The sequence below is a fragment of the Chamaea fasciata genome, unplaced genomic scaffold, assembly GCF_029207755.1.
Source record: "Chamaea fasciata isolate MVZ Bird 193981 ecotype frontalis unplaced genomic scaffold, bChaFas1.0.hap1 SCAF_4, whole genome shotgun sequence".
Taxonomy (NCBI): Eukaryota; Metazoa; Chordata; class Aves; order Passeriformes; family Sylviidae; genus Chamaea; species Chamaea fasciata.
The window spans coordinates 27182504-27196749 of NW_027094089.1; the positions used below are offsets into that span (position 1 = coordinate 27182504).

The 14246-nt window shown below is 41.9% G+C and overlaps 1 protein-coding gene and 1 long non-coding RNA gene across 3 annotated transcripts; one reads left to right on the forward strand and one right to left on the reverse strand.

Moving 5' to 3' along the window:
• The first annotated feature begins 4281 nt into the window (after window positions 1-4281).
• GPX8 (glutathione peroxidase 8 (putative)) lies at window positions 4282-10004 on the forward strand. 2 transcript variants are annotated; one of them, XM_066181149.1, is made up of 4 exons: window positions 4282-4860; window positions 5461-5722; window positions 7657-7868; window positions 8396-10004. In XM_066181149.1, the coding sequence occupies exons 1-3, from the start codon at window positions 4654-4656 to the stop codon at window positions 7818-7820; spliced, it is 633 nt and encodes a 210-aa protein (XP_066037246.1). In that variant the 5' UTR covers window positions 4282-4653; the 3' UTR covers window positions 7821-7868; window positions 8396-10004. The 2 variants fall into 2 exon arrangements, with proteins under 2 accessions (XP_066037246.1, XP_066037245.1); XM_066181148.1 differs by lacking the exon at window positions 8396-10004 and having other exon boundaries at window positions 7657-8099.
• On the reverse strand, window positions 8432-14039 carry LOC136288242 (uncharacterized). Its single transcript, XR_010720496.1, has 4 exons — window positions 13979-14039; window positions 13602-13673; window positions 8726-8817; window positions 8432-8498 (listed from the first exon to the last, which is right to left on the reverse strand). It is a non-coding gene; the product is annotated as an uncharacterized lncRNA (long non-coding RNA).
• Between the last annotated feature and the right edge of the window lie 207 nt (window positions 14040-14246).

A 14246-nucleotide genomic window follows, 5' to 3' on the forward strand; every position in this document is an offset into this window, starting at 1 on the left:
GGACCTTCTCATGTTTCTGTTATCCATGTCAGTAAGGTAGTATCCTCATAACTGATTCTAGGCCAGAGACAAGGTAAAGAACACATGAGAAAAGCAAATATCCTGTCTGTGCATTTGATTATGGCATAACTCACCTACTAGTTTTCTGTTTCAGCTCTCCTGTTATTCCTTCCTTCCAAACCCGTTGCAGCATAACTGCTTGGTAGAGTAGTTTTCATGATGGAGAGTTTCTTAGGCATCTAAGGTGTTACTGGAAAAACAGTTTTAATGGAAAAAATCCTTTTAAAAACGTGCATGAGAATATCTGTCAAGTATTTTTTAGAATAGCACTGATTGTGTAAGAGCGGTACTCAGGAAGCAGATCTGCATACTAAGTGGGCCAGTGCAAATATTGACATTTGGAGCAGTCATCCTGCTTTCCTTTTGTCAGTGAAGAAAAAGATATTTCTACAGCACTACTCATCTTATCCTAAAAGAAATATCTAAACTAGATCAGACTGACCATTCCTTTTATAAGGAATGCCTGTTTACTACTGCAGCTCATGTCCAGCCTTAGGTAGATTGAATAGCTACAGAGAATCCTGCTTGTTGGAAAATTAACATCTGATTTCCCAGGACTGCACAGGCTTTCACCACTGCTTGTAGAAGCAGTATGCAGTAGTTTCTGTTCTAGAAAGTGAAGACGGAAAGACTTCAGATTGTTTTAGAGCCAGAGTTTCCTAGACCTTAGTATGCATTGCTGAAAAGCCCTGCTATTCTCCTTAGCAGAAAACAGAATTGTACTTTCTAACCATAATCACAGGAACATATCCGGAACACTAAGGAGCATACTTTCTTCGTTTTCCAAGTATTTCTATTATTAATCAAGAAGTCAGCTGTGTTAAGTTCTCTACATCTTCCAGGAAGCCTTTCGTGGACACGCAGCATGCAAACCTTTCCCCACCTTCCCCGAGCACTGCTGGAAGCAGGAGTCAGCGCTCTCAAAGCTCATTCAACGTTTCGTCAGCTCCCTCTGTTGCTGACAGAGAGAAACAGCCTCCCCTATAAGTTTGATCTGCGCTCTGAATGGCCTTCCGGAAGGTCCCTTCTGAGTAGAGTGTGGGGGTCCCCTAGGCGGTGTCCCTTTGTCAATACATGAAGCCTTGGGCATTTTAGAAGAAACAACCACACAAGGCAAGCTCCTCCTCCCATGAGGGCACACTACACCAAATCCAGGCCTGCAGACTGGTCCCAGTTCTGCAGTTACATCTGGATCTGCAGGACCTGCACATACGGTAAAGCAGAAGCAAAAGGAAGCAAATGAGAGAAGCTGTATGAGCTCTCCGGCCCTTCTGTCAGTTGTTGTTAATTTTCCAGACGTGAAGGTGCTGTGCCCCCTTGCACTCCAGTGAAACTTAAAACCATTCCTGTGTCCCACATCATAGAGGAGAAAAAGGCTACTCTGACACTGCTTCCTTTCACCCCACTCAGCGTCAGCTGTCAGAAATGGCCTGCTGCCCTAAGCTGTCTGTACACTGGGAAGGGCAGCCACGGGCCCAGCTTTCCTTTCCTGACAGCATCATGCTCCTGTGAGAAAATCGCAGAATGAAGCAGGTTGGAAAAGACGTGCGAGATCACCAAGTCCAGCCTGTAACCTAACACCACCATTTCACTAAGTGCCATGCCCAGTCTTTCTTTAAACACCTCCAGAGCTAGTGCCTGCATCACCTCCCTAGGCAGCTCTTTCCAACGTCTAATCACCTTTACTGTGAAGAAATCCCTTCTAATGTCCAACCTAAACCTAATGGCTTGACGCTATTTCCTCTTGTCCTGTCACTTGTTGACTGGAAGAAGAGACCGAGACTCACCTGGCCGCAGCCTCCTTTCAAGCGGTTGTGGGGAATGATAAAGTCACCCCTGAGCCTCCTTTTCTCCAGGATAAACACCCCCAGCTGCCTCAGCTGCTCCTCACAAGACTTGTGCTGCAGACCCATCAGCAGCTCCATTGCCCTTCTCTGGGCTTGCTCCAGTACTTCGGCGTAATTAAAAAACCTGAGAGGATGTTGCCCTGGAGCTCGGTCTGCCTAGGCAGCCCGCACAGACTGCTGCAGCCCCGCACTGCCAGAGCCCGGCAGCGGGAGACGGGAAACACCGACACTCACCTCCTCACATTTTCCCTGCCGCAGGCTGTTTCAGAAATCCCTGCCGGAGGCCGTCCTCACTCCACACGGATGTATTTCTCTGCTTGCCGACCCGGATCCCCGCCGGCCGTGCTGCTGCCATCCTGTGCCGGCAGCGCCGCGCCCGCTCCGCGGCGTGGAGCTCTTCTTCCACATGGAGCCCCTGCCGGCTCCGAGCCTGCCACCTGCACCCGCGACAGGACACCGAACACCCACACTAGCCAAGGCTGTGTCAGCCCGTCCCTGCGCGCTGTTTTTAGTTCTGCCGTGCCCTTGCCTAAGAGCGACAGCCGCGGATACTGGGCTGAGCGCGGCTCCGGCAGACCGACAAACGCGCCAAGAAGGAGTGAGCAGACGGGTGAATACACTGCAAAAGAAACGAAAATAAACGTTTCTGTTCAGATAAGTACAGCTGAACAACGCTGGCACAGAAAGCCTGTGGCAGGGAAAAAATAAAAAAGAAAAACAAGAAAAAAAGAAAAAGGGGGGGGGAGAAAAGCAAAACAAAAAAAATCCCACCCTAAATTTGCGCCACTCATGCATTAAAGCTACATCACTGGCTTTTGAGAACCCAAGGCACCTTCAGCCACACAGCAGCGTAGGTTTAGGTGTCTGGTGGTTCCCGAGAGAGGGACACTGGGCAAACTCACTTTTGTCAGTCTGCAACCAGGCAGGTTCTCTGATCTTTACCTGAAAAAGGACTTGGATCTCTTCTGATTTCTGAACTTTCTCACCACCGTTGCAGTTTACTCATGTCATTGTTTTTAATGTTATCTTATACTTTTTAAAGTATTAAGGGATACCAAGTAAAGATTAAATTGAGGGTCTTATTTGCATTTGTTCGATCTCATTCATAGAGCAACTTGTATCAGAAAACCATAAAACCTGAAAAACTATCACAACTTAAAATGTTGCCTAGACAATATTAAACAATTTCTTTTTCAGACAGATTTTGAGCAAGGTTTTAGCTGAGAGTAACAAAAGGAGACATTTAATATAATGGGCTTCTGGGTAATTATTAGGTACACAAGTATTACAATATATTCGGTTTTGTTTGTTTTATTTAGTTCTGAAATAATATTAGATGCAAAATGCAAACATTTGAGATGTAGCTTAGACCTCAGGATGTTGCATGGATTTTCTGTAACCAAACACATTTGTTCTTGCCTTCAAGGTCAGCATTAGTCACCTGTGCTTGCTTGTTGAGTACAGTTCTGTTCATTTCAGCACAGAAGCCTGTGTGTTTTCTTTCCCACCATCAAAACACCACATTCACAGGCCTCACTGCCAGGCAAAGACAAAGCCTAACACTCCCTCAGATACAAATACTAAAATTTCACACTGTTTCCCAAGCATCGCTCTGTTATGTAAAACAGTGTGAAATTGTCTCTATAATCTTGTTAAACAAAACAAATGTGGATTTTAGCTATTTAGAGATTATAGAAAGAGTTGAACATATCACTATGATATTGTACAAACCAATAATACTAGTAGTAAGTCACTAAAAAGGAAGAAACAACCAGATTCCAGGTTTTCCATACCAAAAAGCCCCTTATATTTCTGTAGTTTAAAATGCATAATCTAAGTGCAGCAAAAAAATCAGGGTGACAAAGAAAACCAATTGAGACAGAAATTACTCTTCAGTCCTGGTTTGCACTGGGATGGAAAGAGAGTAAGCAGAGACTCACAAGCAGGAGACACCATTGGAGCTTGGCTTACACCTGAGACTCTCAGCTAACTCTTCTCTCATGCAGACCTTCAATCTCACCGTCTCAGTACAGCTCGTTGCCAGGTAGCCAGTAGCAATTGAGAAAGCAACCCATATTTCATTATCATCCCCACTCTCACTGCAAAAAAAAAATCCACATTATATTATCTTCCTTTATGACAGCTTATTACCAAGGAGTTTTTCTCTGCTCCAAGTGCTTAAAAGAGTTTTACACAGCTGCCTGTGATCCCACAGCAGCTGATGAGATGCAGGGCTGAGTTAGTGAACAGGGCAGTTTCAGCCATTCTACCTTTTCTCTACCTGAGCAGCTGTCCCCCAGACTACTTCTCCAAGTGTGCCTGATAACGCAGCTGCCTCCTGCTGAGCAACTCCGCCAGATACATCTGGGGGGCCCAGGGGATGTGCTGGAGCTGCACTACAAACTCACTTTTGCCCCCAGCAGTTCTGAAGACAGTGCAGACACACGCTGGAGTCTCCCACACAGGCCAGTTATCCCTCGGAGCATTCAGCCTCCTTAGGTGATAGTTACAGCCTTTTCATTCACTTCTTCTCCTTCCTGCCTTCCTTCTTCCCCATTCCCCGAAAGACCCCGATACTTCACACAAGAGCTCGGAAGCCCAGCAGGCATCGTGATAAGTAGTAGCTGTTTTGCGACTGGGACAAAAATGAGCGGCTCGTTCTTTCCGGTCTGTGCGGAGAGTCTCATGTTTCAGCTCCTCCTTCGCATTCCAGGCCTGCCCGGTTTCCTCTCCAAAGATTTCAAAAATGGAGCCTCTCTCAACTAGTTATCCTCTGAAATACTCAGTCCCCAAAACCAGGGTCTTTGTTGTCTTCCTGTCAATGGTTTTGTGCACCACCGTTCTCTGCCTGCTGCAACTCAGGTTTTTTAAACCGAAAAGCAAAGATTTTTATTCTTTTGAAGTCAAGGATTCACGAGGAAGGATCATTTCCTTGGAGAAGTACAGAGGGAAAGTAAGTTATTATTTCGTTTTTTCTGTCTTAAATCCGTACTGACAAAAAAATGTGTCCGTTTCTAGGTAAATAAAAAGTTTAGTTATGGGAGGTTTTGGCGGATTTGTGCTAAACTCCTGTTCCTCATACTGTCAGCTGGAGAAAATTTTATTTTATATAGGCTGGCTCCAGGAATCAAGTATTAGATCTAGTAAATCAAGAAAATAAATTCTATTATTTAGCATAGACCAATACAGCCTAACAGGTAAATTGGTGGATTTTAATCTTAGTTAAGAACGTCGAGTTTGGATTTTGGAAGTTTATGCAGTAAATATGATTTTACTGCACGTCCTAACTATCTGCTTTTTAAAATGCTTATATCTAAACAGAGCTGTAAGATGAAGTTTATCAGTTTACTATAGTTTTACAACAGATTGTCTGAAAGTAAATATCTTCAGCTGCTTTCATCTTTATCTGTTTTAATGAAATGATGATCAGATTACATTTGGCCTTCCGACAGGAACCTTCATGATAATGAGAAGTGCCGTTTTAAGATTTAATTGTGACCTCTACAACACCTGTAGGCTTTTTCCTTACTATTCTAACTTTGTTTTTCTGAAGGCAACTTTGGTTGTAAACGTGGCCAGTTACTGCCGATACACAGACAAAAATTACATCGCTCTGCAAGAGCTGCACCGAGAGTTTGGTCCCTCCCACTTCACTGTGCTGGCGTTTCCCTGCAACCAGTTCGGAGAATCAGAGCCTGGTTCAAGCCAGGAAATAGACTCTTTTGCCAAAGGAAACTATGGAGTAACATTCCCTGTTTTCGGCAAAATCAAGATCCTAGGATCAGAAGCAGATCCCGCCTTTAAATTTCTAACAGGTAACTGTTTTATTTTACGTATCAAGCTGCCTGTAACCATGGTACTCTCATTGAATCCAGGCTGCATGTTTTTGTCAGAAAACATTGAATCTTCATAAACTACGGAGAGAAACAGGCACTTAGCACAATTCCTCTCATTTCAATTTGGATATCAAAAATATGGGCAAAAGAATTGTGTCCTGAAAACAACAGTCTCTCCTCAGTGCTTATAAAAACAGCCTACTCTGACCAGCCCAGACAGAAACATCCATTTTGTTAGAAATGCTAGAGCTAGAAACTCCCACCTACAAAATTCCATTCCAAAGTATGTGATCTTTATTTTTAAAAAGACTTTTCTTTTGGACAAAAATGTAGTTTTGGGGGTCATAAAATTACTGGAAGATTTTATATAAACACATGCAGATGAGATTTTTAGCTGGATCCTATGTCCACTTTTATGTAAACTGCATTGTAAGGCAGGTTTATATATACTAGTTACATATAACTACTGATTTGTATTAATTTGTCATGTGAACTTCAGGGCCTAGCCTGCAAAATCCTGCATGAATACAGGGAGCATTTACAGACTTAGAACCTCATATTCTCACAAACAAAATGAAGTGCTCTCTCCCTTCAGTTGGCCAAAGATCTCATAAACTCAAAGCCAACTTGAAAAGCCTCTCTGAATTTTCCTGAGTTTTGACCAGGTTTAGAACCACATTGATATATGAAAGAAAAAATACCTTAAACATAACCCTTTTCTAACACACCATTTTACCCAGAAAATAAAGTAGCAGAAAGCCCATCTCCTTGCCTTTCAAGTCTCTTTCACTCTCTCATAGTGCCTCTTGTCAGAGAACTATTTCAATATCTAAATTAAATCTTTCCCCAAACACCTATATACCGTATGCCCTATGATACCTCCTTTGTACTTGAAAATTGTTGTTATTCAGGAATCATTTAAGTGGTCACCATTGTCACTGTAACTGTGTTTGTTCCTACCTTTCCTTAGGCATGCTACTAAAAACCTCAGGTAACTTTATCCCCCCTGAGTTGCCAGATGTCCAGTGGAATTATTGAGTGTTTTCTCTCGGTTTTTTATAGAAGAGTCTAGACCACAAAGGCACCTGCAGTGTGTGATGAATCCAGATTCTAATTATCAGTGCCATCAGTGTTAAACATTGATACCTATAAAGAAAAGAATTTTTCCTCAGCATTTTCTTACATGACATGATGTTCACCCACAAGAAGGAGAAAGATTCTCTGGTACTTCAGTGTTCTGAAATAAAGTTTTTTCTCTTTCTGCATTCCTGTGTTTCACATTAAATTCCTTTGCATTTTCAATTAAAGTACCTGTTTTTTTCATGTTGCTGTTTTGGCAATCAGAAGGCTGAACATCATGCTATACCACCCTTTTGTGCCTGTGACTACAGGGTGGCAACAGGATGACAACAGCACTCTCCAATAACCTAGTGCAAAACAGAAAAAAGTCCACTTGCAGCGTAAGTGTGGTGCCAAACTTCAATCCAGTTCTTCAATAAATCATTTTAGGGTTCAGCACCATTCCCAACCAAACAGTTGTTCTCCAGTCAAAATCTACTGGAGCTTTTTGTGAAAGCAGCCTAATTAAGCCATCACCAGTACAACTTCCTGCTACCTTCTCACTTCCCAAAACTGCCATAAAACTGGGGATTCCCTGAATAAATATGCAGCCCTTGTATCTTCTTCCCTAGGAAGTATAGCGTAGTAAAACTGGGAACTCTTAAACAGTTTCACAGGAAGGGGGGGAGCATCATTTACTTCCAGCTTTTCAGATCATTAGCAGCAATCAGTAAATCTATGCCCAGACAATTAGCAAGAATATGGTGGCATTACCTCAGCATAAATAGTCAAAGACTCAGTGTGGTGCCTGGAGACAATTCCAGGTGTAAAATCATCTGATTTCATCCTTACAGATTCTACAAAGAAAGAGCCTCGATGGAATTTCTGGAAGTACCTTGTCAACCCTGAGGGTAAAGTTGTGAAATTCTGGAGACCCGAAGAGCCAATAGAAAGTATCAAACCAGAAGTAACATCATTAATCAGGCAGATTATCATGAAGAAAAGAGAAGACCTCTGAAAAAGCTATTCAACACCGTGGGTACACAGCCTTTCTACATTCCGTCAGGTGATTTTGCTACTCTTTAGCATTGGTGTTTGCAATATGTCTGTTAATTCTGAATTGGCTCCTGCAGTGGCCTCAAGAAGGACTGAGGTTACTGACATGACAATGCACTCAGTACCTGGCACGGAGGGACCATCAATTTGCATAAGGGGTTTATGATTTCTTTTTCTGAATTGCTGACAATAACTAATTAAAATTGTCACCAGCAGGTGGATGGTTAGAAAGAAGGTTTATTAATAAGTTACTCAGTATTTACACAGGTTTTTTTCCCCATCTACCCATTACAAAGAGATTTTATATTCCATTAACACATAATTGCCCTGTTATGAAAGATATGGAACCCAGAGACATCCATAGCAGGGTTTCTAGACACAGATGAAACTGAAGATACCAGCTTTGCAATATCTTCTCAAGGAAGACTACTGAATTGTGAAGCTGCCAGTTGGAAAAAAAAATGTGAAAAAAGAAGTGAAATTTTTGAAAAAAAAGTTTGCTTGCTTGCTGCATATTTTGATCATTTTACATTTCAGTTTTGCAACACCTTTCAAGTCTTCAGCTTTCTCCATACATTCATGCTGCAGTACAGTGCCTCAGATGTGAGCTCCTCTCCTGCTGGATTCCTTCTCTTCTGACCTGGATGAAGGCAGGGCCTGTGTAAATATTCATGGTTGCTTACAGAAGGATTCAAGGGGCAACAAAAATCAAGAGCCTGGCACTCTAACAGATGTCTTTCTGAGTCAGTCCAAAACAATACTCCCCGGCCACCCATCTACCTCTTATTTTTAGAATAAAATTGGAATCTTCAAGTAGAGGTAGAAGAAGGGGATGTAGGCTCATGGGTCAAGCCCCCCTCTTCTCACCTTGCCATGTCGCCAGTCCTGCATGTAACTGCTAACCCATTTCCAGTTCTGTTCCACTCTTGTATTACAAACTGCCAAGCGTTTTGATTTATCTGTTTGAATAAAGGGAGTTAGTAAACAAGTAAGAAAATAAAAGGTGGATATCTTAGCTTGAAAATGTACAAGACTAAAACATGAGTATCTGTTCATGTGAACTGCCAAAGCTCCTCGGTTTTTGTATCACTGAATAAAAAAGGTAGGTATAAAGAAATACTGGGTATCGTTAATGGAAGATGTCCCCCCCCCCAAAAAAAAAAAAAAAAAAAAAAAAAAAAAAAAAAAAAAAAAAAAAAAAAAGCCTGTTTTAGTCCTGGTACTGCCTGAGAGTTATTCAGTATATGGGAAATTTCACCTGAGTCCTTAAAACACTCAAGATAAACAGTGTGGTATGATTTTCTTGTTTGAAAGTGATCAGGAGGGAAGAAAATGTGTACACCTTGTTGTCACTCACTCACTAAAGCTCAGATTGTTTTTGAGATGACACAATATAATCTCGAATATCTCAATGCCAGCATTAAGATCAAGTGTCTTTCCTGGTGTTCAGAAATAGCATGTGATATTAGCAAACAATTGGACAGAATTATTTAGCTCATGGCTTCCTGAATCTTATTCACTCCAGAGTCCTAGAAAAAGAAGATTTTGTCTGAGAAAACAGTCATGGAACTTCTCATTCCACAATTTAGTCACAATGCACTACAACCATCTTCTGAATAAATTTCAGTATAGGTACTGTTCAGTCCAGATTCTACACAGTTTAAGTTTTTCAAAATTTACTGTTAATTAACATTCCTCAAAAAATTAACATTCCTCCTTACAAAAACTCAGTGTGTTTGTATTACTTATACATCATGAGGCACACCAGCTCTTCCAATATAATATAAATATTATCATATTTATCCACTGATAAACTAATCACTTCTTTGTTAAAAGTATGTTACCAGTTAACAGGTGAAACTAAAGCATCTTTAATGGCCAAATCTACACAAACTTGGAAAGGCAAACAAATAAAATGAAAGTCAGAATACTGTTATACAAACAAACATTTATCTGTAGTCAAAAGCCAAGAAAGTAGTGTGAATGCATGTCTATATAAATATCCACTTAGAGTTATTTAAAATATAGCATATAAAAATACAAACTCCAGTATTTTAAACAGATTGAAACCTATTTCTTGGATTCTTGAATAATCCCCCCAGTTTAAGATTACACTACCCTCCTATGATGCTTAAACAAAGGTCAGTCCATGAGTGTTAAGGTTATCTTATTTCCATTTGAGCATAACCTATTGCATCTTTCATCCTAGCCACTCCCATATCAAGCTTCCGTCACTACTTAGGTCTGATGTATCCTTATTTTCTCAAACAAATACCATTTAACTGTGAGCTCCTCTTTCCAAAAAGTTGCCTGGAAGTGAAAATATTCTAAGTCCATTTCAGTCACCAGTAGTACATGTTCCTGTAAATTCAAGTAAAATCCTTGCTTGCTGATCCAATACATCAATGTTCCTGCAAACATTTCGTGTTGTAAGAGAAACATACTCACTTAGGGTTCAAACCTGAAACTGTTACTTAATATTTACATAATTCAGTAGATTGTTTAAAAAACAGTTAGGGTAGCTATATAACTGTGTGAAATAACTACATTTACTTCTATACTTCAGTTATACTTTATTTTAAACGCTGCATTCACTCTGTCTGCATAACCTAGCACAGCTCCATTCGGTCAGGGGAACAAGGCAGGCACTGGACCAGATAGAGACCTACGAGATATTTATAACTGCAGTGTTTATATCCTTGTCTGGACAGTGATGTGCTAATCTGACAGTGTAGTCAGTTGCTGGTGTGTGGGGAACAGCTAACTAACAATACACTGCCTAATCACCACATGCAACAGTGGGACGACACCTTCACCAACACTAGTGCTCTTTCTCTTCACTGTCCAAGGCACATACAGCAGCACCTAGATAAAACAAGTAACAACAAAGACTTTCTTTGGCCTTCTGTAGATACCTAAACCGCAGGATGATGAGAAAATTAACACTCTGTTGGCTGAGGCAGCAATGTTTGACAGAAGCTCACAGTGTAAAATGGATCAAAAAGATCAATGTGATTCCAACCTTTGTTCTTCCAAGTATAGTGCTATGTCCTGTTCACACTGTGTGGCTGTTGAGACTATGTGCAGTTGTTTTAATGCATTGTTGTTAACAAATTAAGTTATTTGGAGAAGCAATGAGAGATGAAAAACTCTAAGGTTGACTTTTTAAATCACATACAACAGAAAGGTAATTATTTTTCAGATATAGTATTTAGGAAGTTAGTGAAAGTGACTTTAAGCCATGGAGGACTCTAATTACTCAATTAAAAACAATCAAACAAAAAAAAGCCACCTCTCAAAAACCTATCAGGCATAATTTGCCAAATATTTCTATTAAAAAATTAAAATCAAACTTAAAATGCATGTGAAGTTTTTGACTGTGCTGCTCTTGCTTTAAAAAAAGCTCCCAAGAGCTTAATTTTTTTTGAAATATTTGAATTATTTATCTGGTTCAGATACTTAAAAATACTTTAAATACTTCCTGTTACTTTGGTATCTAAAAATAGGTGGACACCAGAGTCTAAATCAATCAAAGATTCTCACTGTTGCTAGAATAATGGAAATACAAGATACCACTTGTATTTGCCTGACAGTCAAAGAAAGCAATTATCAGGAGAAACAAAAAGATTTCTTATAAAAAGTAGTAGCTCTCCATTTTGATGACCAAAGTATGTGGGAAAAGAGAGCAGCTGCATGTTAGCTGCTGTCAGAATTTCAAGCAGCCAACATACACTGCCATCCCATCACACACAGTTGCACCACCTGCACCAATTCCTGCATGAATCCCAGCATCTTCCAAAGGAGTTGCCTTGAAACAGTGGAGAGCCAGCCCTGCAGCTGGTGACAGTGTAGCAGTGACTGCTGTGTTAGGTACAGCAGTCAACTAGCAATACACTGCCTACCAGACACAGAGTCCTTATGAGGGACATGCCTCCTGAAATAATATGCCTGGAAACATTCCTTATTTTTTACTTAAATTCAGCATTAGTCACCTGTTTTAAGGTTCATATTTCATATGTGTGTATATACAAGTTCAAACAGCACATAGTGTCAAGAAATAAATGTCACAGGTAAGTGTCTGACTCAGGAAGACCAGAGTAAGAGCTATAGTATAAACCCTGTGTGGAGCTCCCAGACTGTCCAAAAGGAACTGGACAGTGCTGCAAACGATTTCTTGTCTTAGTTGTAGGAATACCAGTATAGTGGGGAATATGACTGGTAGGAATACCAGTTACCTCCACTGGTAAATTTGTAACATATACACCTACTTCAGTCCTTTTCTTTGTTGGGACATTTACTTACGGCCACTGTTGCAACCCTGCCCTTAGTCTAGGTGAGTCCAGAGTCAAATTCAGTGTAGTCAATTTTGTTTTGAAATTAGAATTACCCGTGGTTACTCTATAGTCCAATTTACCTGTAATTTACAAACCACAGCATACCTCTTTTTGCAGCCACCTAATGGAGAACAAAGGTTTCAGGACTGAAGCTTATGAATTTAGTCTGGATGGGAGTAAAATTTTTACCTCCAACATCCATTTTGATTTAAAGTCCTTTGAAGTCACACTGGAAAGGAGGTACTGAGTTAGACACTTTGTGTAAAAGCCAATTAATATTGTATTTGGAGCCTTCACTTTGTTCCTGCAGAATTGGTCTTAAATCACTCAAAATAAATCTTAACTCGATACAAAACAAAACATAAAACATTTACTTCCTTGAGTGCTGCTGCTGTTAGCAGCCACAGAAAGTACTGGCTAATTGAGTTCTTCTTGTTCCACAGCCTAAAGGAGGCCACCTCTGAGTTTTCTGTGGTGCTTTTGAATGAAACAATATGGAGTGCAGCTAGCAGCTGTGGACACATCAGGGACAACAGCCAGCTAACGTGCACTGCCAGACTGTTACATTCTCTTCAGTTTTGGCCATTAGCTCCCCTTCACCATCAAACCCAAAATTTTGTCTCCCAGAACCCAGTCATTGCTCCCGTCAGCAATGTGGCTTTTCCCTAAAGGGTCACTTACATAAAATACATATGTTGAAGCAACATTCTCAGCATGCCAGAGATAACATTTCCATACTGTCAGACCTAATAGCATACTGCTTATCTCCTGCCTCAGTGTTTTTCAGTATGGTCAATCCCACCAACACCTTCTCTTCCCACTCCATCAGTCTGCATGTTACAGTCTTACCTGGTCTTGTGATTCATGTCAACTCCTTAAGACACAAGCTGCCTGTATTTTACCTATTTGTTACTGCTCAGCTATTATTTTTGTGATTTAGTTTCGTACCTAGGTTCCTACTGTACTTGTGAAATTTTGTCGTGTCCTGTATCATTTACCACCTTCTAAATGTAGGTAACTGAGTTTGCAGTACGCACGAAAAGAGAGCTCTGCAAATCTAAACAATCCCTTCAACCAGGTCATGTAACTCTTGCTTTTAAAGAGTAAGCAGTCCCTCTAGTGCACCAGGAGAGAAGCCCAAAGGTGTTTTTGTTTCCTTCCCTGAACAGATGTCAATTGACCGTAACTTGTGTTTTTGTGACACTGCAGATGCTACACTTAAGAAAGTGTCATAAGGATTAAGTGAACAGAATAAAAATTACATGTTGTGGGGTTTTTTTCCAAATCAGTTATTTTCCACAGTTTCCCTCCCTTCTTCCTCCCTCTCTCCCTCTATCCCCCAGAAATGTACAGTGGAACTCTCAGTTCAGTGCGTACAAAGGAGTGCAAACGTCTGTGCCTGTCCTTACCTTAGCCGCTCTCCGTGGTCTTGGCTTTTTGCTCCACTTCAGGTCTTTTCCGAGCGTTCTCATCGCGTCATGCTTGAAAGAAACACAGACACAACACTTAGCAACCACGCAGCTCAGTTTATTCACCCTAAACCACCCTCCCTCCAGCCTTGTTGCTGGCGAGGTTCCCCTGGGAGCCACGGCCCCAGGGACAGGGCAGAGACCCCGAGGAGAACCGGTCCTCCCCAGGGCACCGGCAGCCCCTACACGCCCACGGGGCACAGTTAGCAAAGCAAGTCCTCATCCCTCCTGCTCGTCCTCCGGACGGGTTATTCTAATTTTCGCTCGGTCTCTTCCGGGGCTGGCTGAAGCCGCTGCCGCCGCCTCAGGAGAGGTACCTGATCTGGAGCAGGATCCTTCCCAGCGGGTCGGCTCCAGGCAGGTGCGTGGCAGGTAGCCCGCTCTCACGGAAACCTGTGCGGAGGGAAACTTATAGCCCGGCCAGTCTTCGGGGCGCTGGTCCCCCCTGGGAGGCGGTGCCAGCTGCTCGGCCGCCCACCGCACCGTTCCCTGGCGCCGCTCGCCGTCCTTTAAGCATCCCGCAGGCGCGCCCGCCGAGGCGGGAAGCGCTGTCCCGTCCCGCCGGCGGGACCGGGCAGCGCGGTG

What these genes read in the sequence shown, in the direction of transcription:
- GPX8 (XM_066181149.1), top strand. Translation starts at nt 4,654, where the DNA reads ATGGAGCCTCTCTCAACTAGTTATCCTCTGAAATACTCAGTCCCCAAA. An exon ending in TGGAGAAGTACAGAGGGAAA is followed by an intron (nt 4,861 to 5,460) that starts GTAAGTTATTAT and finishes GTTTTTCTGAAG; the next exon opens with GCAACTTTGGTTGTAAACGT. An exon ending in CGCCTTTAAATTTCTAACAG is followed by an intron (nt 5,723 to 7,656) that starts GTAACTGTTTTA and finishes TCATCCTTACAG; the next exon opens with ATTCTACAAAGAAAGAGCCT.